General features: G+C 43.0%; 1 protein-coding gene across 3 annotated transcripts in view; it reads left to right on the forward strand.

The window, feature by feature from the left end:
- The first annotated feature begins 3,603 nt into the window (after positions 1 to 3,603).
- Positions 3,604 to 22,153, forward strand: part of RAD50 (RAD50 double strand break repair protein) — a 39,621-nt gene continuing 21,071 nt past the window's right edge. Inside the window, exons 1-12 of one of the 3 annotated variants that reach the window (XM_073355655.1) lie at positions 3,604 to 3,716; positions 6,293 to 6,472; positions 7,217 to 7,300; positions 8,399 to 8,550; positions 9,380 to 9,565; positions 9,714 to 9,918; positions 13,716 to 13,844; positions 15,325 to 15,490; positions 18,359 to 18,552; positions 20,433 to 20,639; positions 21,509 to 21,691; positions 21,922 to 22,079. In XM_073355655.1, the coding sequence (XP_073211756.1) occupies positions 6,344 to 6,472; positions 7,217 to 7,300; positions 8,399 to 8,550; positions 9,380 to 9,565; positions 9,714 to 9,918; positions 13,716 to 13,844; positions 15,325 to 15,490; positions 18,359 to 18,552; positions 20,433 to 20,639; positions 21,509 to 21,691; positions 21,922 to 22,079 (1,793 nt within the window). In that variant the 5' untranslated portion in view covers positions 3,604 to 3,716; positions 6,293 to 6,343. Of the gene's footprint in view, positions 3,717 to 3,763; positions 3,823 to 6,292; positions 6,473 to 7,216; positions 7,301 to 8,398; positions 8,551 to 9,379; positions 9,566 to 9,713; positions 9,919 to 13,715; positions 13,845 to 15,324; positions 15,491 to 18,358; positions 18,553 to 20,432; positions 20,640 to 21,508; positions 21,692 to 21,921; positions 22,080 to 22,153 lie in introns of those variants that run through there. The other 2 variants (XM_073355656.1, XM_073355657.1) reach the window with 2 other exon arrangements.

Below are 22,153 nucleotides of genomic sequence, written 5' to 3' on the forward strand. Positions count from 1 at the left end.
GGGAAGATACGGGGGGTGTGAGGAGGGTAGAGTGGGGGGGTTGAGATGGGAATGGGGAAGACGCAGGGGTGTGAGGAGGGCAGAGTGGGGGGTTGATATGGGAATGGGGAAGATGCGGGGGGTGTGAGGAGGGCAGAGTGGGGGGGTTGAGATGGGAATGGGGAAGATGCGGGGGTGTGAGGAGGGTAGAGTGGGGGTTGAGATGGGCATGGGGAAGATGCGGGGGTGTGAGGAGGGTAGAGTGGGGGGTTGAGATGGGCATGGGGAAGATGCGGGGGTGTGAGGAGGGTAGAGTGGGGGGGTTGAGATGGGAATGAGGAAGATGCGGGGGGTGTGAGATGGGTAGAGTGGGGGGTTTGATATGGGCATGGGGAAGATGCGGGGGTGTGAGGAGGGTAGAGTGGGGGGGTTGAGATGGGCATGGGGAAGATGCGGGGGTGTGAGGAGGGTAGAGTGCGGGGGTTGAGATGGGGATGGGGAAGATGCGGGGGGTGTGAGATCGGTGGGGGGGGGTTGAGATGGGAATGGGGAAGATGCGGGGGTGTGAGGAGGGTAGAGTGGGGGGTTGATATGGGCATGGGGAAGATGCGGGGTGTGTGAGATGGGTAGAGTGGGGGGGGTTGATATGGGCATGGGGAAGATGCGGGGGTGTGAGATGGGTAGAGTGGGGGGGTTGATATGGGCATGGGGAAGACGCGGGGGTGTGAGGAGGGCAGAGTGGGGGCGTTGATATGGGCATAGGGAAGATGCGGGGGTGTAAGGAGGGCAGAGTGGGGGCGTTGATATGGGCATGGGGAAGATGCGGGGGTGTGAGGAGGGTAGAGTGGGGGGTTGATATGGGCATGGGGAAGATGCGGGGGTGTGAGGAGGGTAGAGTGGGGGGGTTGAGATGGGTATGGGGAAGATGCAGGGGTGTGAGGAGGGCAGAGTGGGGGGGTTGAGATGGGCATGGGGAAGATGCGGGGGTGTGAGGAGGGTAGAGTGGGGGGGTTGAGATGGGAATGGGGAAGAAGCGGGGGTGTGAGGAGGGTAGAGTGGGGGGGTTGAGATGGCATGGGGAAGACGCGGGGGTGTGAGGAGGGTAGAGTGGGGGGGTTGAGATGGGCATGGGGAAGATGCGGGGGTGTGAGGAGGGCAGAGTGGGGGCGTTGATATGGGCATAGGGAAGATGCGGGGGTGTAAGGAGGGCAGAGTGGGGGCGTTGATATGGGCATGGGGAAGATGCGGGGGTGTGAGGAGGGTAGAGTGGGGGGTTGATATGGGCATGGGGAAGATGCGGGGGTGTGAGGAGGGTAGAGTGGGGGGGTTGAGATGGGTATGGGGAAGATGCGGGGGTGTGAGGAGGGCAGAGTGGGGGGGTTGAGATGGGCATGGGGAAGATGCGGGGGTGTGAGGAGGGTAGAGTGGGGGGGTTGAGATGGGAATGGGGAAGAAGCGGGGGTGTGAGGAGGGTAGCGTGGGGGGGTTGAGATGGGCATGGGGAAGACGCGGGGGTGTGAGGAGGGTAGAGTGGGGGGGTTGAGATGGGCATGGGGAAGATGCGGGGGTGTGAGGAGGGCAGAGTGGGGGGTTGAAATGGGCATGGGGAAGATGCGGGGGTGTGAGGAGGGTAGAGTGGGGGGGTTGAGATGGGCATGGGGAAGATGCGGGGGTGTGAGGAGGGCAGAGTGGGGGCGTTGATATGGGCATAGGGAAGATGCGGGGGTGTAAGGAGGGCAGAGTGGGGGCGTTGATATGGGCATGGGGAAGATGCGGGGGTGTGAGGAGGGTAGAGTGGGGGGTTGATATGGGCATGGGGAAGATGCGGGGGTGTGAGGAGGGTAGAGTGGGGGGGTTGAGATGGGTACGGGGAAGATGCGGGGGTGTGAGGAGGGCAGAGTGGGGGGGTTGAGATGGGCATGGGGAAGATGCGGGGGTGTGAGGAGGGTAGAGTGGGGGGGTTGAGATGGGAATGGGGAAGAAGCGGGGGTGTGAGGAGGGTAGAGTGGGGGGGTTGAGATGGGCATGGGGAAGACGCGGGGGTGTGAGGAGGGTAGAGTGGGGGGGTTGAGATGGGCATGGGGAAGATGCGGGGGTGTGAGGAGGGCAGAGTGGGGGGGTTGAGATGGGCATGGGGAAGATGCGGGGGTGTGAGGAGGGCAGAGTGGGGGCGTTGAGATAGGCATGGGGAAGATGCGGGGGTGTGAGGAGGGCAGAGTGGGGGCGTTGATATGGGCATGGGGAAGATGCGGGGATGTGAGGAGGGTAGAGTGGGGGGTTGAGATGGGCATGGGGAAGATGCGGGGGTGTGAGGAGGGCAGAGTGGGGGGTTGAAATGGGCATGGGGAAGATGCGGGGGTGTGAGGAGGGTAGAGTGGGGGGGTTGATATGGGCATGGGCAAGATGCGGGGGTGTGAGGAGGGTAGAGTGGGGGGGTTGAGATGGGAATGGGGAAGATGCGGGGGTGTGAGGAGGGTAGAGTGGGGGGTTGAGATGGGAATGGGGAAGATGCGGGGGTGTGAGGAGGGTAGAGTGGGGGGGTGAGATGGGCATGGGGAAGATGCGGGGGTGAGAGGAGGGTAGAGTGGGGGGGTTGAGATGGGCATGGGGAAGATGCGGGGGTGTGAGGAGGGTAGAGTGGGGGGGTTGAGATGGGCATGGGGAAGATGCGGGGGTGTGAGGAGGGTAGAGTGGGGGGGTGAGATGGGAATGGGGAAGATGCGGGGGTGTGAGGAGGGTAGAGTGGGGGGGTTGAGATGGGCATGGGGAAGATGCGGGGGGTGTGAGGAGGGTAGAGTGGGGGGGTTGAGATGGGCATGGGGAAGATGCGGGGGGTGTGAGGAGGGTAGAGTGGGGGGGTTGAGATGGGCATGGGGAAGATGCGGGGGTGTGAGGAGGGTAGAGTGGGGGGTTGAGATGGGCATGGGGAAGATGCGGGGGTGTGAGGAGGGTAGAGTGGGGGGGTTGAGATGGGCCTGGGGAAGATGCGGGGGGTGTGAGGAGGGTAGAGTGGGGGGGTTGAGATGGGCATGGGGAAGATGCGGGGGTGTGAGGAGGGTAGAGTGGGGGGGTTGAAATGGGAATGGGGAAGATGCGGGGGGTGTGAGGAGGGCAGAGTGGGGGGGTTGAGATGGGCATTGGGAAGATGCGGGGGTGTGAGGAGGGTAGAGTGGGGGGGTGAGATGGGCATGGGGAAGATGCGGGGGTGTGAGGAGGGTAGAGTGGGGGGGTTGAGATGGGCATGGGGAAGATGCGGGGGGTGTGAGGAGGGCAGAGTGGGGGGGTTGATATGGGCATGGGGAAGATGCGGGGGGTGTGAGGAGGGCAGAGTGGGGGGGGGTTGAGATGGGCATGGGGAAGATGCGGGGGTGTGAGGAGGGTAGAGTGGGGGGGTGAGATGGGAATGGGGAAGATGCGCGGGGTCTGCGGTGGGTCTACTGGAGGCTGATGTAAGTTTCGGGGTTGCAGGTGGGAGAGGGTCTGAGATCCGTGTGGGAACCATTGGTGCCTGGCTAGGCTCCTGGCCACGACCGTTCGCACCGGGCCCGGGTGGCCGCTCTGTGGGGCGCGTGACCGGACAGAGCTGGGCGGAGGCCGCGCGCTCAGGCCGGACACAGGCAGCTCAGCTGGGCGGGCTCCCTTCTTGAATTGGGCGGGGCCGAGCTCGCTCGCGCTGGAGGCCGGGCGTCAGAGGGCGGGCAATCACCAGCCTGAGCGGCGTTGCGGCCTGTTGTGAGGTGACCTGGGGCGCGTGCCAGGCGGGGGTCTCTGCTGTGGGGGGCGCCGTGCCCTACCCGGGCTGCGGCTGTTTCCTGAGGGAATGGGGGCCACTGGGAAAGGCAGGTGAAGGGGAGCGTTGGGCGGCCGCCCCCCGCCACGGCGCTAGCTAGGCGCCGGGCTGGGGTATAATGTGTTTGGAAAGGTGCTCTGGACTCCCCGCCCCCGGTCACCGCCACCCCTGGAAATGCCCCGGGCCCACCCCCTGGAACCAGCCACCCTTGGAAATGCCCCGGGCCCACCCCCTAAAACCAATCTCCCCCCCGGAAATGACCCGGGTCCATCCCCCCAAAACGTGCTACCCCCTGGGAATGCCCCGTCCCCACCTGCCATCCCAAGAAATGCCCCGTGCCCAGCCCCAACCTGCCACCCCGGGAATGCCCCGTGCCCCCTCCCAACCCGCCATGCCCACTCTCCTGCCCCTAGAAATGCCCTATGCCCACTCCCAACCCACCACCCCCAGAAAGGTCCCTTGCCCACCCCCCAAGCTGCCACCCCGGAAATGCCCCATGCCCACCCCCTAACCTGCCATCTCCAGAAATGCCCTGTGCCCATGCCTCTAACCCACCATCCCTAGAAAAAGAAAAGGAGGACTTGTGGCACCTTAGAGATGAACAAATTTATTTGAGCATAAGCTTTCGTGAGCTACAGCTGCTACTCTGAAACTCATCCCTGGAACATGTCCTGTGCCCCCCACTATGCTCCCAACACACCATTCCTAGAAGATTCCCCCTGTCAGCCCCCACCTTGGTAACTTGGCATCCCTGGAAATTACCCCACCGACTAACCTGCCATCCTGGAAAATTCTCTGTGCCTACCCCTCCCCAACTCACCATCAGTAGAAAATATCACATACCAACTCCTATCCTGGTAATGTACCATGTCTGGAAAATGCATTGTGCTCCCACTTACCCTGATAACCTGCTTTCTCTGGAAAATGCCTAATGCCCCCACTCACCCTGGTAATCTGCCATCTTGGCAAAATATCCTGCACCCACTGCCGGTGTCCTAATCTGCTATGGCTGGAAAATTTTCACCCCCACCGTGGAAATGTGCCATGTTAGGGAAATTCCTTTCGCCCACTACTATTTTGGTGTCTTGCTATCTCCAGGAAATTTCCTGTGCCCACTCCCACCAGAGTAACGTTCTAGAGGATACGGCATTGGACTGGGTTTGAGGAAACCTATGTCCTGTGTGTGACTCAACCATTGTCCTGTACTGTACTGTGATCTTGGGCAAGTCACTTCACTTTTCTGTGCTGCAGTTTCACCTCACATTTGATCTATCTTGTCTAGACTGAGAACTGTTGCAGCAAAAATTGTTTCTCGCTATGTGTTTTTTCAGTGCCTAGCACAATGAAGCCCTGATTTTAGTTGGGGTTTCTAGCAGCTACTGTAGTATAGATAATCGTGGAATTGAATAATAATAACCTGTGGCATCAGGAGCGATCTGTTATTGCTGAGAAATGTCTTTTTTTCTACTCCCCGTCTGTTGCTGCAGTAAATTGCTTGTCATGGGAAATAACCTTTCATTCTCAAAAAATATCATGCTGCAGTGATCACTGACAGGGAATGATGCACAGGGCAAACTGCTCCATGCCTCACCTAATGAAATAATAGCCAAACAACTAAAATGCACATCTTGGTTTCATCCAACAACTCCTTTCTCTGTGTTCATTATCAATAATCCCTTTACTCTCCATCTGTAGCTCACGAAAGCCTATGCTCAAATAAATTTATTAGTCTCTAAGGTGCCACAAATACTCCTTTTCTTTTTGCGGATACAGACTAACACGGCTGCTACTCTACATGGGCTGCGACCCTGCTGCCTGTACTGAGTTCCACTGATTTCAGTGAACTCCATATGGCTGCCAGGGCCAGCCTGCATGATTGTAGGTCTAGGCCTGTAAATCTATCAAAGATGAAAACATCTTATAGCAGTAGGACCTTATGTGAATTAAAATGTTAGATTGTGGGGAAGGGGGTTGGGGAGGGAGATTACTGTAGAAAAACCTGAAAGCCAGTCCATATGTGCTTGAGTTTTGATACTGTGTTTGTAGTGCAACAGCAAATTTTGAAATTTTTCAAGAAAAAGTGTTAATTTCTATAACTTTTTCTTATTGACACGTTTTGAGCAAAAGCTCATAAAATTCAGTTATAGTTTTTACTATAGTTAATTCAGGATATTTCTTTTACTAAACACTCAGGAAATGTTAAACATTTTTAGGCTGACCATAGTTGTTTAGTTGTAATGGGGAATAAGTAAAGAATGGTAAGTTTCTTAACTTACCAATCTATATTTTGTTTGGTTTTTCACTGTAAAAGAGAAAATCTCTAAACCAAAAATAAGATTTTAATTACAAAATAATTTAAAGGAGTGTCTGTAATCCACACCTTCAACCATTATCAAAGAATCTTTGCTCTGCTTTCTTAAATTACACATAACATACTTTTTTTTGATAGTACAAGATTTTTTGGGAGAATGGGATAATGTTTGGTACCTAAATCATCACGAAATTTAACTGTTTATTTTGTAGGATTTTGAAAATTAATTTTTGGGATTCAGAAAAGAAGAATATTCTACAGAAATGTCTAAGATTGATAAGATGAGCATCCTTGGAGTGAGGAGTTTTGGGGTAGAGGACAAAGACAAACAAGTTATCACTTTCTTTAGTCCTTTAACCATTTTGGTGGGGCCAAATGGTGCAGGAAAAACGGTAAGACTTTTGTACAGTGCAAACAGGCTTCATGTCATTATAAATAATTACAAACTCATACAAACAAGAGTGATTGTTTATATGAATTTATAATTAATGAAATTATAAAACCTTAAACAGTTCGCATTTTGTGACACTTGCATAATTTGGGCTCCACTTTCAGGCTTGCATTCTGCAACGAGCTTTGCATAGGCACAGGATTCTGCCTGCATGGTGCTCATTGCAAGGTCAGAGCCTTAGTTGTTTTACAAATACCTGTTTATGCACTAGGTATTAGAACCATATAAATTAGAGATGGGAAAGATCTGTTTAGTGTTTCTCAATGACCAGTCAGTCTGTGGACCAGCACCAATCCCTGAGAACTTCCTGACACAGTTTAGGAAGGCAGCAAACCAGTCCCTGGTATCCAAAAGGTTGAGAAACTGCATTAGATCATCTAATTGATCTCCTTGCCAATGCAGAATTATGTCATATTGTACATTTACTAGTGTTTTGTCCAATCTAATTTTAATCCACTATTGATTGGAATATCTCCACCTGAAGGTCTATTCCACAAGGTAATTAGAGCTATTGCCCTGAAGTTTTTCCCAATACTCAGAACACTTATCTTAATTTCATCCCATTATGTTTCTCCTTTCTTGGTTCTCAGGTATTTAAAGACAGTTACTCTCTTGCCTCTTTAGTCCAGCTTTTTACTTGCTCTAAATTGATATTACTGATACCTATTTATTTCCATTTTTGTAGACTATCATTGAATGCCTTAAATATATTTCCACTGGAGATTTCCCTCCAGGCACCAAAGGACACTCATTTGTTCATGATCCAAAGGTAGGAGTCATGATGGCTAGCTTGTATGTCTAACTGGTAGTAGATATGACAAAATATTTAATGAACATTGGATTGTGCCACAAATGGGGGGAATCCAATAAGAGTTAATTATTTAAATCACCCATTTTAATGTAATACAAAAGCATGGATTGAAGTTGGGAGGGAGAAATTACAAGAAATGAGTTGTCAACCTTAAATTTCTTGGTTGTCTTTTTTCTCACAATCTTAACATTACAAACTAGATTGTTTTGCAGTTAAATTTACCTTTTAATTTACTTTATGAAAGATTTCCACATGTGTATATACAACATCTAAGATGTTAAATTGTTTAAATCTTGTTTAAAAATGCTAAATTCATGTTTGCAACAGTATTTAGTTTCAGTGTGAGAATATCTGTTTCATTATTCTCTGGCTATGTTTTATAAGTTTTAGTTCCCAGAAAATACTTATACAAGAATAGGTAACATGTGACCTGATCACTTTTTAAAATGTCTTTTGGTACAAAATGTCTGTCAAATAGTTGTTTGGTATTTGGTATTTTCTTAGTCAGTATTGGTAAATGGATGGTTTTAACTAAAATGTTTTGAACATGGACTATTCCTTCCCAGTTACTGATATTAAATAAATAAGATTTTATGGGAATATAATGTGGACACGTTGCATATGAGCTAACCTACAGTATTAGAGATCTGCTCTCTGCATGATTTAGGCCCGGATCCTACCATGACTTGCACACTATGAGTAGTCCCATTGACAGAAATGAATGTTTGGTGTCTGACTTGGAGGAGGTTATTTTTCTGTTCTTTTTACTTAAGGGAAGGCCCTCTGATGATAACTGTTTATCAGATGGGTGTGGGGGAGTGTTTGCATTTTAGGATATAAGAATAGCTAAAGTGCAAGGTATGCATAAGAATCCTGGATAACCTCTAGGCCAAAAAATGATTTTGAGTGAAATCCTGGCCTCATTGAAGTCAATAGCAAAACTCCTATTGATTTCAGTGGAGCCAAGATTTCACTTACGGCTTTGGAACAGATGCTTGGATGACCACAAAAGTTTTCTTTGTTAAATAAGTTTTCATATTTTTTTTCCTGCCAAAGGTTGCTAATGAAACAGATGTCAGAGCTCAGATTCGACTGCAGTTTCGTGATGTTAATGGAGAGCTTACAGCTGTTCAGCGATCCATGGTTTGTACTCAGAAAGGCAAGAAAACAGAGTTTAAAACTCTTGAAGGTATCATTACCAGAACAAAGTAAGTTGTAGGTTTTTTAAACATTGCCTCTTAGTTTGAGTGTCCATTTGCTTTGTCTGTATCTTTTCATGTAAGAAAAGAGATAAGTGGATAATTTATTCATTCAAACCTTCACCTATTCTTTCCGATTAAATTAAGTCTAACAAAAAGTTACATGTAGTCCCACTGCATTGTCTATTTGTTTTATGTGTTACAAGAAATCCCTAGATTTAATGGGTAAAACTTTCAAAATGGCCAAAGTCTCTTTGGTTTTCCATGGACATAGGCGCCTAAGTCACTCAGTGATAGTTTAGTTCTGAAGGTGGTGTTTATGCACTACATTCACTTTATGTCCTGTTGGCACTGCAGAAGTAAATTAAAGTAATTTTGTGGGGAAATAGTTCCGTTCCAACTCATTCCAAGTACCTATCTGTTTGTTTGACTCTCATCTCTGACATTTTTTTAAAAAGATCATTTGTTTTGCACTGATCACTATGTTTTTTGCTCCCTCTGCTGGCTATGCAGTCATAGTTAGCAAACTGGTGCTATATACATGGCTAACATGACATTAAGTTACAGAAAGATAGCTTGAAATCAAAGGAGTGCTGTATCAAAATCCATTTAGTTGAAAATGAGGTATTCAGGGTTAAAAATGGAAAAAGTGAGAGAAGAATGAGGGGCAAAAAACATTTACCATTGTAAAAGTAATTATTTGTGACTTAGCATCAAAACAGGATGGGTTAGAATGTTGAAATTATACAGAATGTTATTTATTTTAGAAAAAAATCATAACTGTACAGCAACCAGTAGTCATCTTATTGTTATGCACTTTCTTAATCTATGTACACAGGCATGGGGAAAAGGTCAGTCTCAGTTCCAAGTGTGCAGAAATTGACCGAGAGATGATCAGCGCTCTTGGTGTTTCCAAATCTGTGATTAACAATGTCATTTTCTGTCATCAAGAAGAATCCAACTGGCCCTTAAGTGAGGGAAGGGCCCTGAAACAAAAATTTGATGAGATCTTCTCAGCAACAAGGTTTACTTCTTTCCATAACTAACATAATTACAGTAAAGTACTCCTTCCATTTAATTATAATTGTTTAAATGCTCACTAAAAATGCTCATTCGTAAAGCTGCATGTGCCAATAGAATTTGAAATTTACACATGGTTTTCTTTTTGAAAGGTATATTAAAGCATTGGAAACTCTTCGTCAGGTACGTCAGAAGCAAAGCTTGCGGGTAAAAGAGTGTCAGACTGAACTGAAATATCTAAAACAGAATAAAGAAAAAGCACGTGAAATTCAAGATCATCTTAGTAATAGGGAAGCTCAACTGGCTGCTTCTAAGGAAAATGTAAAATCTATTGAGAATCGACTTGATCCTCTAAAGGTAATTTTATTTGTATGATCATGTAATTCAAGATTTTATTGTAATACTGTACATATTCACTAGGGGAGAGAGAGTAAAGGTTGCTTGCTATGGGAATTTCCTGACTTCTTTGTGATTAAAATCTCTCCAGTTTAATGTTGTATTATCAGGGGGATTTTTTTTGCCATTTAACCATAAAATTCAGAGCAGAACTTAAGGCCATTTTCATCATGACAAATAATGAAATTGTATGAGTAGAATTTATATTCAAAGATGTGGTGGAAATGATCTGTTCTTATCTTTACACCATCTTGGACCAGTTTATTTGTTCTTATATTTAAATTAATTTACATCCATTTGGAGATTTTCAGGCCAAATCTTGAAAGCAACATGTATCTTTCCTTTCTTAAGCTGTCTGGTTTAGTTACAAAACTTTTGGGAAAATGCAATTTTCAATATTTACTCAAGCACCTCAACAGCTGATTTTGGAAGATTGATTATACAACCTGCATAGTTTCACAGGGTGGCATATTTTCATATCTATTACCTTCCCCTCAAATAATATATTAGTACTTGAATATACTGTCAGCACAGGGTAGAAAAGCATCTGTGCAAAACCCTCTCCCTGCCTCTAAGTAAATGATACCTTGAGCCTGTATTTCCCATGATGTCATGACACATTCCATAGCTACAACCAATGTAGATAAATTATAGCAATTCTTGTCTCAGTAACTCTTCCATTAGTAGTACTGTGCATGTTTTTCTGGGATACCCTAGTGCAGCAGTTTTTAACCACGGTATGCAGAGAACTGAGTGTTAGCTATCTTTAAAAGAAGTTAAAATACATTAAATACATTGCTTTTATATTGTGTTGCATCTACATAGACAGTCACGTCAAGTGTGTTTAAGATGCTTAGATAACCATGCAATAGGTGAGGTCATTATTTTTTTACACATATCCATGAGGGAACAAGGTATCCCTTGCTGATGGGTGCAGCCTGTAAGTATGTGGCCTACATATTCTAACTGGCCACAGCAGGAAAGGAGGGAGTTACAGAAGCCTACTTATTGTCATTAGCAGCACATTTGATCACTCCACATCTAAAGTGATTGAGCTTCATCCAAAGATGGTGTAGAAGGTCAAAACCAGAGGGCTGGACTGTTGGATGTGTTATAAGATAGTCATTGGCTATGTTTGAAGCTTGTTCTTACCCCCTAGTATGCCACCTGGGAGTGATATTGAGGATCCTTAGGGGAATTGTCCAAGCGCAGTGCCATGAGCTGAGATGTTGGCTTGGTGGATTAAACAAATCTTTAAATGGGTAGATATGGAATGTCTTGCACCTTAGGGAGCAGATTCTGCAAGGCTACTTGTTGCCTGAAGTCAGGAGGGACAGTGTTGTCTCATGGGGCTTGTTATATGCATGGTTTCATTCAGCTGAGTGTCTAGGAGTCCTGTGTGAAGTGAGATGAGACACACCAGGGAGCAATACTCCGTTACAGAATAGCACAAGGTAAGCCCAGGGTTTCTTAGTGTTTTACTCCTGGGGGAATTCTGCACCAAAAAATGTAAAATTCTGCATATTTTATTTGTCAAAATAATGCAATATAATCACACCAGTTTCACTTATTTTGGTAATTTATTTAAACTATCATACAGAAAAAATCACAATAACTGTTCAGTATTTCCTAAACACGTGAAAGTTAAATTACAAATACTTGGTAACCAATACCCTGCATTCCAGTTGTAATCCTGGATTTTCATTTAAATTACATTACTTTTATTTTGGTGTTTGGTGTTCTGTAAAATAGAATGTTGCTTTAAATTGTTCACTTTCACACATGAAAGTCATACAGTTTTGCTAATCACTGTTGTGCATTTTTTTTAAATGGAAAAGTAAAATAGATCCTGAGCTGTAACCTTACCCCATTCATTGTGCCTCTCTGGAACAGGAAAAGCGAGAAAGCCCATACTCCTTCCTAGCTGAGGACTCTATAAGGCTCCTTTACACCACTCTAGCAAGGTAAAGGAGCCTTAATTGACTAAGAATGGGAACAATCAACTAACAATGGGAACATTAGCAGCCTGCCTGCTTAGGGCTTGTCTACACTGGCAATTTACAGTGCTGCAACTTTGCCGCCCTCTCCCCTCCCCTTCCGCCCCCCCCCCCCCCCCCCCCCAGCACAACAAGTTTCAGCGCTGTAAAGCGCCAGTGTAGACAGTGCACCAGTGCTGGGAGCCACACCCGTTGTGGAGGTGGTTTTTTTAGAACACTAGGAGAGCTCTCTTCCAGTGCTCTGCCGTGACCACACAAGCCACATTAAAGCGCTGCCAGTGTAGAGTAGCCCTTAGTTGTTACATTTATGCTCTGCCTCAGGGACAGAGCCTGCTTCGCACAGCCCTACACCTCCAAGCCCAGGACGCAGCAACGGTGAGCGAGAGGGACAGAGTGAGTCTCTCTTACTCTTTCGCATGCAGGCACCTGCCCAGTCCCACCCCCATAACGTCTCTGCCGAATGCACGCAAGCCCAGCCTCCCTCCTTCCCCTCCACGATGATCTGCTGGCTTCTCCCAGCAGACGCGCCTGGGCTGCCGCAGAAGGGACGTGTGTTCCCCACAGACTTTTTTGCTCCCACATTTTTCTGTGAGGGAGTCAAGAAATCTGCAGACAGTATGAATTCTGCGCCCCTCCAGGAGTAGTGTTTGTGCTTTGGCTTCCCAGGTAGAACCAGCTGATTTGCTGATCAGGCTGTTGTCTTTATTTTCAGCATCGTTTTGGAAAGGTATTCCTTGAAAATCAGTGTACAGCCCTGTGTAACTGCTAGATATACAGGCTTTGGGTCATGGTCCAGCCTTTGTCCATTCAGGAGGCTGTTGAGCAGTTTGTAGGCTTTTATGTGGTGTAGATGGAAGGAGCTGGAAACTGTCTTTTTGGTATTAGGTTTAAGTCTCCATCTTTTACGATAGTAGGCCATCTCTTTCACGTCAACATTCAACACTTCTAGGTGACTGGAATCCTGGTACTGTACTACCAGACAGATGTCATGACATAGATAAAATGCTTGGCAGTGGTATTGGGAAGGTCATTGTGAAGAGACTGAAAAGTGTTAGTGTTAAAATTGAGCTATAAGGTAAACCATTGTTTTGGGACCTCTAGGAGCTGGGATGTATTTTTTTTGTCCAAGCAAAATTTTAAATTAGCAACTTCTCAACAACAGTTCAACAGCCATGACAACCTGCTTCAGTGGGACCTGTGACAGTTTGTATAATAGGCCTGTATACGAGATCATGTCATACTCAACAGTAAGGCCTAGGAATACTGCACCTGTCTTCTGCCTGTTCTGAAGGCCATTCTCAGTGTGGGTGGTGAGTGCCAGCACTTGATCACTGAGGTTATCATCAATGGTGGGGGAAATTCTCTGAAGAATAAGCTTTCAAATAATTTGTTAATATTACTTTTCCATTTAAGTAATGACTGTAGTTGCTGCAGGGATGCTGTCTAATCAGGAAGGGGAGGTGATCCACAAGATGATGTCTTGATTAACATGTGGGGCAAGGTCTGAAAAGATTTGAGAACCCTTGTCTTAGTGTCTAAAACTCCTTATAAACTTGTAGGTGCTGGAAATGACCCATTTTTAAAATGCAATATATTTAAATAGAAAATTTGATTATAAAATCCATAAACTGTAGTGAAGCCAATTTACTTTAGCAATCCTCTCTTCTCTTTTTTTTTTTTTTTTTTTCTTTTCTTTTCTTTTCTTTTCTTTTCTTTTCTTTTCTTTTCTTTTCTTTTCTTTTTTCTTTTCTTTTCTTTCAGAACCGTCTCGCAGAAATTGAACAGAATCTTGCAAAAGTAGTGAGACTTGACAATGAGATTAAAGCTCTGGACAGCAGGAAAAGGCAGATGGAAAAAGATAACCAAGATTTGCAACAGAAGATGGAGAAGGTTTGCTTTATAAATCCTGTGTGTCACCATCCTTCATCTTAAAAAATCAGAAGCAATCATGTATTACAGAATGAATAGTACATTTACTATAGAATGAACCATAAATTTTACAAAACTTGTGTACCCATAGCCAGAACAGTGTTTTGTTCCGTTGGTTTTATTTTCCAAGCATTTTTGGTCACAATTGTTGTAAAACTGAATACAGAAAGGTGTGAATGTTTTTAGTGTACTCAACGGAGTATTCTTCAGTAAATATATAAATAAATATTATTTTTTTTTAAATCCCCCCACTAGTAAAGTCTCAGTCCAGGAAAACACTTAAAAATACAAACAGTCCCATTCAGTTCAGTGGGACTACTCACATGCTTAAGTGTTTTTCTGGATCGGGGGCAAAGTTTATAAAAACTCAGTAAAAAAAAGTACAAAGAAACTATGAAAGGTGGTGGCTGTGGTTTTAAAATATACAGTTTGCTAAGAGTATTAAGCAGTTAAGTGTGGCTGACCCTCCTAATCAGTACTGTTTTTATTATCAGTCACCAGCATTGTTGATGTTTTCAAGCAGGCAAGATGCAATAGGTTGTTGTATAATGTAGTTAGGTAGTAATACAGATATCAATAAATATTATTCTGCATGTATGATTTCTGAGCAATTTACGACATTACAAAGTGAATTTTCAGTATGCTGTGGCTCTCAGAGTGAAGAGCAACCAGACAGCCACGAGTGGCCACCATCAACAAAAGTGACCCCTAAAATAAATGGTTTAAATATAGCAAGTAGCTGTTAGAATACGTCATGAAGATGTGTTTTATTGATTTAGTAGGGAGATGGGGATTAAAACTGTTATTATTACCTTTCCCTCCAAGATCTACAGAGTAGAATGAACTGCTCAGTGTGATGAACAATGGGGTGAGCAATTTTATAGAGTAGTAATGACTTGTCATGACCATATGTAAATGGCATTAACTGGCAGTGGACAGCAGAGCAACCCAAACTTGACCTACAAGTACAAGGACATCCCTTCTCATTAACATCACAAATATTCCTGTTTTCTCTCCCCTTTAAAATAGCCAGTGAAAAAGTTAGTGGTCTTTTATTATGTTTGTGCTAATTATCTGAAATTATTTTGACAACTAGAAAGAATTTGTCCAAGAGCATGTATCACAAAAAATATGTATCATATTGTTTTATCAATATGAAAAAAGGAGAATCCCTGTATTGGACCCAGATAATTTTACTTAGTTCTTGTGGCTTACTCCTGCAGTAAGAAGTTTATTAAAGCTAACTCAAAATACCTTTTAGCACTGCAGTTTGAGTAGTCTTATGGTAAAAATTACAAATCGGGTAATATTTTATCTTTTTATTTTGTGTTTAACCTTTGGAAAATGTATTATATAGTTTATAAGCATGTGCAAAGTATTTTGTTACAAATCAGTTTAAAAAGCTAACTTTTTAATACTGCAGTATACTCTGACTGCATAGGTTTTTCAAGGAACAGATGACCAACTAAGGGATATGTACCAGAACCATCAGAGAACAGTAAAAGAGAAGGAAAGGAGATTAACAGACTGTCAACGTGAGCTGGATAGAGCAAGCAAAGAGTGTCAGAGATTTAACAGAGAGAAATCAGAATTACTTGTTGAACAAGGTATAATAGGCTAATTTAAAAAAAAATAATGCAGAAATTATCTAATATAATATAGACACTTGTAAAAGGATGAGTGACAGAATTTCCATGTTTGAGCCAATGAGAATCTTGAAATGTGGTATACTTATTCAGTATTGGCTGCTTAGTACAGGGGGTCAAAGTTCAAATTTGAGACTTTGATCTTCACTGTCAGAGATAACCAAAAGGTCATTAGTCTTCTCCATGGGATTTCAATTGTACACGTGCCCTTTTGATCAATAATGTTGACGTTGATGCACTCATTCATTTATGGACTTTTTGTGGAAAAGGAGCCATTTTGGGCATTTCTGTTCTAGGTCACCAAGAAGTCATCAGTCTAACAATTTACAAAGCATATGTTTGGTCTGTGAGCTGGTTGCGTTAGCATGAGTCCTCCAGTTTGGAGGAATTGAGATCTGTCACCAATTGTAGTTAATGGATTTTAGCCAAGAAAATTGTTGGGAGGGAAGCGAGTGCACCATACATACCCAAAGGGTTGACTTCAGGCAAGTTGTATTTCATGTGGTTTCTTTAAAAATCCCTAAATACCATGCATCATGTTCTGTATAGCTTATTAATTATTTCAAGATACATACATTAATTACAAGTTTTACGAAAATATCTATAAACAGAAAGTGTTGTCATAACTACAGTTATAATAATATCAATATTTGATAGTATAGTTAATAATGATCTTTGGAAGGACTATAAATGGAACAGGATTACTAGGTTAGTAAGAGCATAACCTTTAAACGGTGGACATTCCTTCTTGGTGTTGTGGTAATTAACCCCTTAGGTCCTGTGTTCTTGATTCAGACAATTACCAAAATTCTTTAAAAGGACAAATTAACTTAATACACATGGTATGGAGGGAGGTTATTGCTTTTCTACTTAAAACAATTTTAAAACCTATATACTGAATTTTATGTGGATTTAGAAAGAGAAGAAATTAATATGAGCTGGCAATTTTAGTGCAATTTTCATAATTACGTAATTTGAATGACTGAGGCCACAAAATAGGCACTTAGAAAAGAAAAAATTATCTTAAATATTGGTGGCAGCTTATCTCCTGCTGATCTGCCACTGCATTTCTTTGCCCCACCTACTAACATTCCTGCATTAGAATAAATGGGTTTTTGTTGAATTGGTCAAAGAAAAACATTTTGCTTTTAGGGTTTTTTTTTTAAATCTGTACAAAATACAGACTGAGAACTCCAATGCCTTGTTTCATTGCAAAGCAAGTAAAAGCTGTGATCTGCTGTTAAGATTTACTAGTGCAAACTCTTCTGCCTTCATGGAGTCTAAATGTAGGTCTTGTTGAAGACAAATGGAGCCTAAAATAGGGGAATAATAAAATGTTGCAAAATGTGGGAAAAACGGCAATGCCAATAGACCTTAAAAGGGCATTTTTGGGTAGTTTAGATCAGTGATTCTCAAACTTTTGTATTGGTGACCCCTTACATACAGCAAGCCTCTTTTTACATTTAACACTATTACAAATGCTGGAGGCGAAGTGGGGTTTTGGATGCTGCCAGCTTTTGATCCCCCCGTGTAATAATTTTGTGACCCCCTGATGAGTCACGACCCCCAGTTTGAGAACCCCCTGGTTTAGACACAAAATTCAATTTTAATGTCCTTTTTTAAAAAAGGAATTTACAAGACTGTAGAAGTGTTTTCATGATTTTTTAAAAGTCAGTTAATATTTTTATTTATTTTAGAAAAATAACATGAGACTTGAAATCTAGTCTTTAAAAAAAGAAAAGTTAAATGTTGTTTTGAATACTGCACGAGACAGACATCCCACTTTCCTGGGATCACAGCAATTACATTTTCCTATTTTAAAAAATTGGAAGTGGAAGGGAATTCTCCCCTGCTGCTGTGTAAAAGGCCCACACAGACTGTGAAAACTGAGTAAAGGTTCAATGCTGCAAACACACTCACAAGTAAATGAGGATAGTCCCACTGAACTCAGTTGACAGGTTCAGCCTTATTGACTACATGGGGGGGAAGTGACAAAATGCTGTGAGATGTACAAAGTAAAAAACAGGGGAAAAAAATTTCTCTAATGTCTGTCAGTTCTAGAAATCATATAAGTTACTTGAAACAATAGTAGGTAAAAATAAATTTTCCAACAGAAGTGAGTTGGGTTTCTTGTTTGTTTTTGGATTGTTGTTTGGTTTTCTCCCCCTTAGGACTTGTTTGTATACAGAAGTTACATTGGTTTAACATAAATCAGTTAAAAAAACAATTTAGGTAAACTGTTGCAACCCACTGTGTGGGCATACCTGCGTTGATTTAAACCTGGTTGTATTTTGTAGCTTGTTTCTGTCAATTTACCAATGAAGGCTAAACCAATAAAAGTCATGTTTAAATTATTTTAGCATCCATACACAAAGTGGCCCTGATAAAATCAGTTTAGCAGCACACCTTTAGTGTGAAACTATGTGGGCACAGCAGACCTGACTAAAAATAAAAGTTACCCTAATTAGCGTATGTTCGTTGTCCAAGTTAAGGGAAGTTCAAAAGTAAATAGCTAGCATAAATAGTGATAAGTAAGCTAAACTGTTTGTGTTAATAAATCTAAAGTGGCATCAGTAACATAAGAAATGAAACATATTTCTTTAAAAAAAGACTTTTTAAGAGTCTCTTCAACTATAGAAACTGCTAAAATTCAGTTATTGATGCATGCGATTTAAAAAAATTCAGTAGAAACATCCCTTCCAAGTGATTTGCATATTGAACATAATCAGATATAAGCAACATATGTTCTTGATGTATACACTTCTAAATGTGAACCTTATTTTTTTTGTGTGTGTGTGCGCGCATGTGTGTACAAACATATATGTGAAGGTCGTCTTCAGCTACAAGCAGATCGTCACCAGCAGGACATCCGAACCAGGGATTCGTTAATCCAGACTTTGGCAGCACTGTTGGAATTAGATGGTTTTGAACGAACACCTTTTAATGAAAGGCAAATTAACAGTTTTCACAAGCTTGTGAAAGAGAGACAAGAAAGAGAAGCAGAAACTGCCAGTCAGTTAATGGTAAGATTTTTGTCACCTTTCTTTATGCATTCTCATAATTAATTCTCATAATATCTGTTTTCATGATGCATGTGACTTGATAGCAGTAGAGTCATCAGAAGTCATGTTCTTTATTTCCTAGTCAAATGTTCACAAGGGACCTACATTACCATTACATTAATCCTTATCTCACAATTAGAATAATAGAATATCAGGGTTGGAAGGGACCTTAGGAGGTCATCTAGTCCAGCCCCCTGCTCAAAGTAGGACCAATCCCCAACTAAATCACCCCAGCCAGGGCCTTGTCAAGGCTGACCTTAAAAATCTCTAAGGAAGGAGATTCCACCACCTCCCTAGGTAACCCATTCCAGTGCTTCACCACCCTCCTAGTGAAAAAGTTTTTCCTAATATCCCACCTAACCCTCCCCACCCCCCACTGCAACTTGAGACCATTACTCCTTGTTCTGTCATCTGCTACCACTGAGAACAGCCTAGATCAATCCTCTTTGGAACCCCATTTCAGGTAGTTGAAAGCAGCTATCAAATCTCCCCTTTTTCTTCTATTCTGAAGGCTAAATAATCCCAGTTCCCTCAGCCTCTCCTCATAAGTCATGTGCTCCAGCCCCCTAATCATTTTTCTTGCCCTCCGCTGGACTCTTTCCAATTTTTCCAATTCTAGTATTATACACACAGTTGTCAACCGTTTTTAGAGTATGCTTGGTATTAGAAGATGCTTCTGCCAGGAAGACCTTGCAAGGACACCTTATATTGTTCAGGTGCTGTTGTTTTTTTAAATTTACACGCAGTGTAACTTATCATAAGCTCTAATGTAGTGAAAAAACATTTAATACTTGGATTGTAAGTTCCCTGGGGAAGGCACCATCTTTTTGTTCTGTGTTTGTACTGTGCCTAGCACAGTGGTGTTCTTACCCATGACTGGGGCTCGTAGGTAGCACAGCCGCCAACTTTTCATTGTGCTGGTGGGTGCTTAACCCCTGGCTCTGCCCCAGGCCCTACCCCCACTCCACCCCTTCCATCATTGCCACAGCCCCGCCTCTTCCTGCCCCTGTTCCGTCCCCAAGGCTGCCCCCTTTCCCCTCTCTCCCCAGCCTCCTGCACGCCACAAAACAGCTGATTGCTGTGGATGGGAGGGATGCGGAGGTGCTGATTGGCGGGGCCTGCTGGCAGGCAGGAGGATCGGGGGGAGGGGGAAGTGCTGATAGGGGGCTGCTTAGGACCCACCATTTTTTTCCCACCCACGGAGTCAGCACCTATGTTAGGTAGTATGGTAATACAAATAATATTCTGCTTAACATGAATGTCTAGAATTGGCTGGAAAAAATCCTCCTTGCCTATGCAAAATTTTGAATTTTGGAAAAAAAACTTGTCCCACATCAGGAGAATCGAAATGGAATTTTTCAGTTTGTTCAGAGGACTGCCCGACTCCTGCTAGGATGGCTGACTCCCCAAACACATGGTTCTTTGGGCTGCTCAGCTTAGAAGCTTGCTGCCCAGGCATTCAGGCATCCCCAGCTCCCAAGCTCTCTGCCAGGTGAACTGCTGAGAAGCGAGGGAAGTGGGTAGATGAGCTGGTGGGAAACCAGGCAAGTTTTTGTTGGAAACCTGCCTGGTGTCTGTCAAAAGATTTGTCAAAATCAACGCTTTCTTGCAAAATGATTTGATTTCAACGACTCGGTATTTTCCAACAGAAAAACATTTTTGTGGAAAATTTCCAACCAGCTCTATTACTGTTCCAAAATATTTCAGTGTGTTGCATTAGACAGGTGCCAATATGGTCATAGTGATCTACTTATAGAAAAAAGTCTGTAGGGGGCTTTGTATAAAATAATTCAGCTGTAGATAATTGCTTAGTAACTGTTTTGGATGGCTTCTTTGTTCAGAGAGAATTTGCAGAAAAAGAAACAATGAAACAAAAACAGATAGATGAAATAAGAGATAAGAAAACTGGACTGGAAAAAATCATTGACCTGAAGTCAGACATTCAAAATAACAAACAGCTTGAACTGAAGAATGTGAAATATGAACTGAATCAGTTGGAGGAGTCTTCAGACAGGATTCTGGAACTGGATCAGGAACTCATCAAGGCTGTAAGATTTTCTATTTGAATAATTTAAATAAATACACACCAGAAAGCATATTTGGTTGTCTTGTTGCTTTTGGTCACATCAAGTATTGCAGATGCGGACAGCAGTGATATAATGAAAGAACCTGATCACCTCTGCCATCCCCAAAACCGTGAAATCTATATCATGTTCTTTGAGAGTAACCTAGATTTTACTTGTTGGAATCAGTCATGATTGTTCTTGGACCCTGAAAAGAACATGGTGCCATGATTTTCACAGTTATAAACTTATAACAAGCCATCCCTATTCAAAGGCAAGTTGTCTAATTGCTGCCTCCTTACTTGTGCCTTTTTAGCCAAATGTTTGTACTTGTTTGCTTATAGCTGAAGAATTTAATGCATCATGGAATTTCTCCACATAGTCTTTCCCTTAAGTAAAACTCTTAAGTGTACTTTATCATTCAATGGATGCCAAAAAGCAAAGACCGAACAGGATGTGGATGAGGCACATTGAAGCCATATTCTATCTATCTAGCACCTTAACAGAGGAATGAAAACTCATTTTTCTTCTTACGTTAGCATCCATCAGGGTAGTAGATGAGCAGTTGGGGAGGCTGTACAACCTTTTTGGAGTCTTAACATCCATGTCCTCTTTTCTTTGTTTTACATCCCTTACTTACAGCCCCATTTCATAGCCTTCATCCTTCTGTCTGGAGTCCTTTCCGATCATGTAATTGTCCTTCCTTTATCCATCAGAGTTATTACTGTTGAGTAATGAAAATCCCTTCCTCTTGTCTCATTATCAGTCTGACTTCATTAGTCTTGTTTGAATTGGCATAATTATAAATCACATTTTAAAAATAAATCTTTGGTTGATTTTATTTTTCTGTTTAGGAATGTGAACTAGATAAGGCTGAGAAGAACAGCAATGTGGAAGCTCTTGAATTGGAGGTACATAAACTTCAGAATGAGAAAGCAAACCTGGACAAGGTCCTTCGGAAATTGGATCAAGAGATGGAACAGCTAAACTTGCATACCACGACAATCACTCAAATGGATATGTTGACGAAAGACAAAGTAGCGTATTTTTTTTTATTTTCCTAGTATCTTCCTTATTAAGAAATGTACATGAAGTTAATATCTTTCATTGAGGCTTTATGAGGAGCAGTTATTTATCAGAATCTTACATCATTAATTGCATAAAAAATTGTGCATTTGAAAAAAGATGTAACTTTATAAGTACACTGAATAAAATAACAGTTTGTGAATATAGAAAAGTATATTTTAAGTGTATTTTGTTCCCCAAGGTGGACAAAGAGGAGCAGATCAGAAAAATAAAATCTAGACATATTGATGAATTGACCTCATTGCTGGGATATTTTCCTAACAAAAAACAGCTTGAAGATTGGCTTCATGCTAAAACTAGAGAGATTAATCAGACAAGAGACAAGCTTGCCCAACTTAAGTAAGTATTCATTTGCTTGATTCTGGCTTCAGAATTTAATTTCTGAAGTTAGTTCATTTTGAAGATGGAGATTT

This window comes from Lepidochelys kempii, chromosome 8 (genome assembly GCF_965140265.1).
Source record: "Lepidochelys kempii isolate rLepKem1 chromosome 8, rLepKem1.hap2, whole genome shotgun sequence".
NCBI classification, from domain to species: domain Eukaryota; kingdom Metazoa; phylum Chordata; order Testudines; family Cheloniidae; genus Lepidochelys; species Lepidochelys kempii.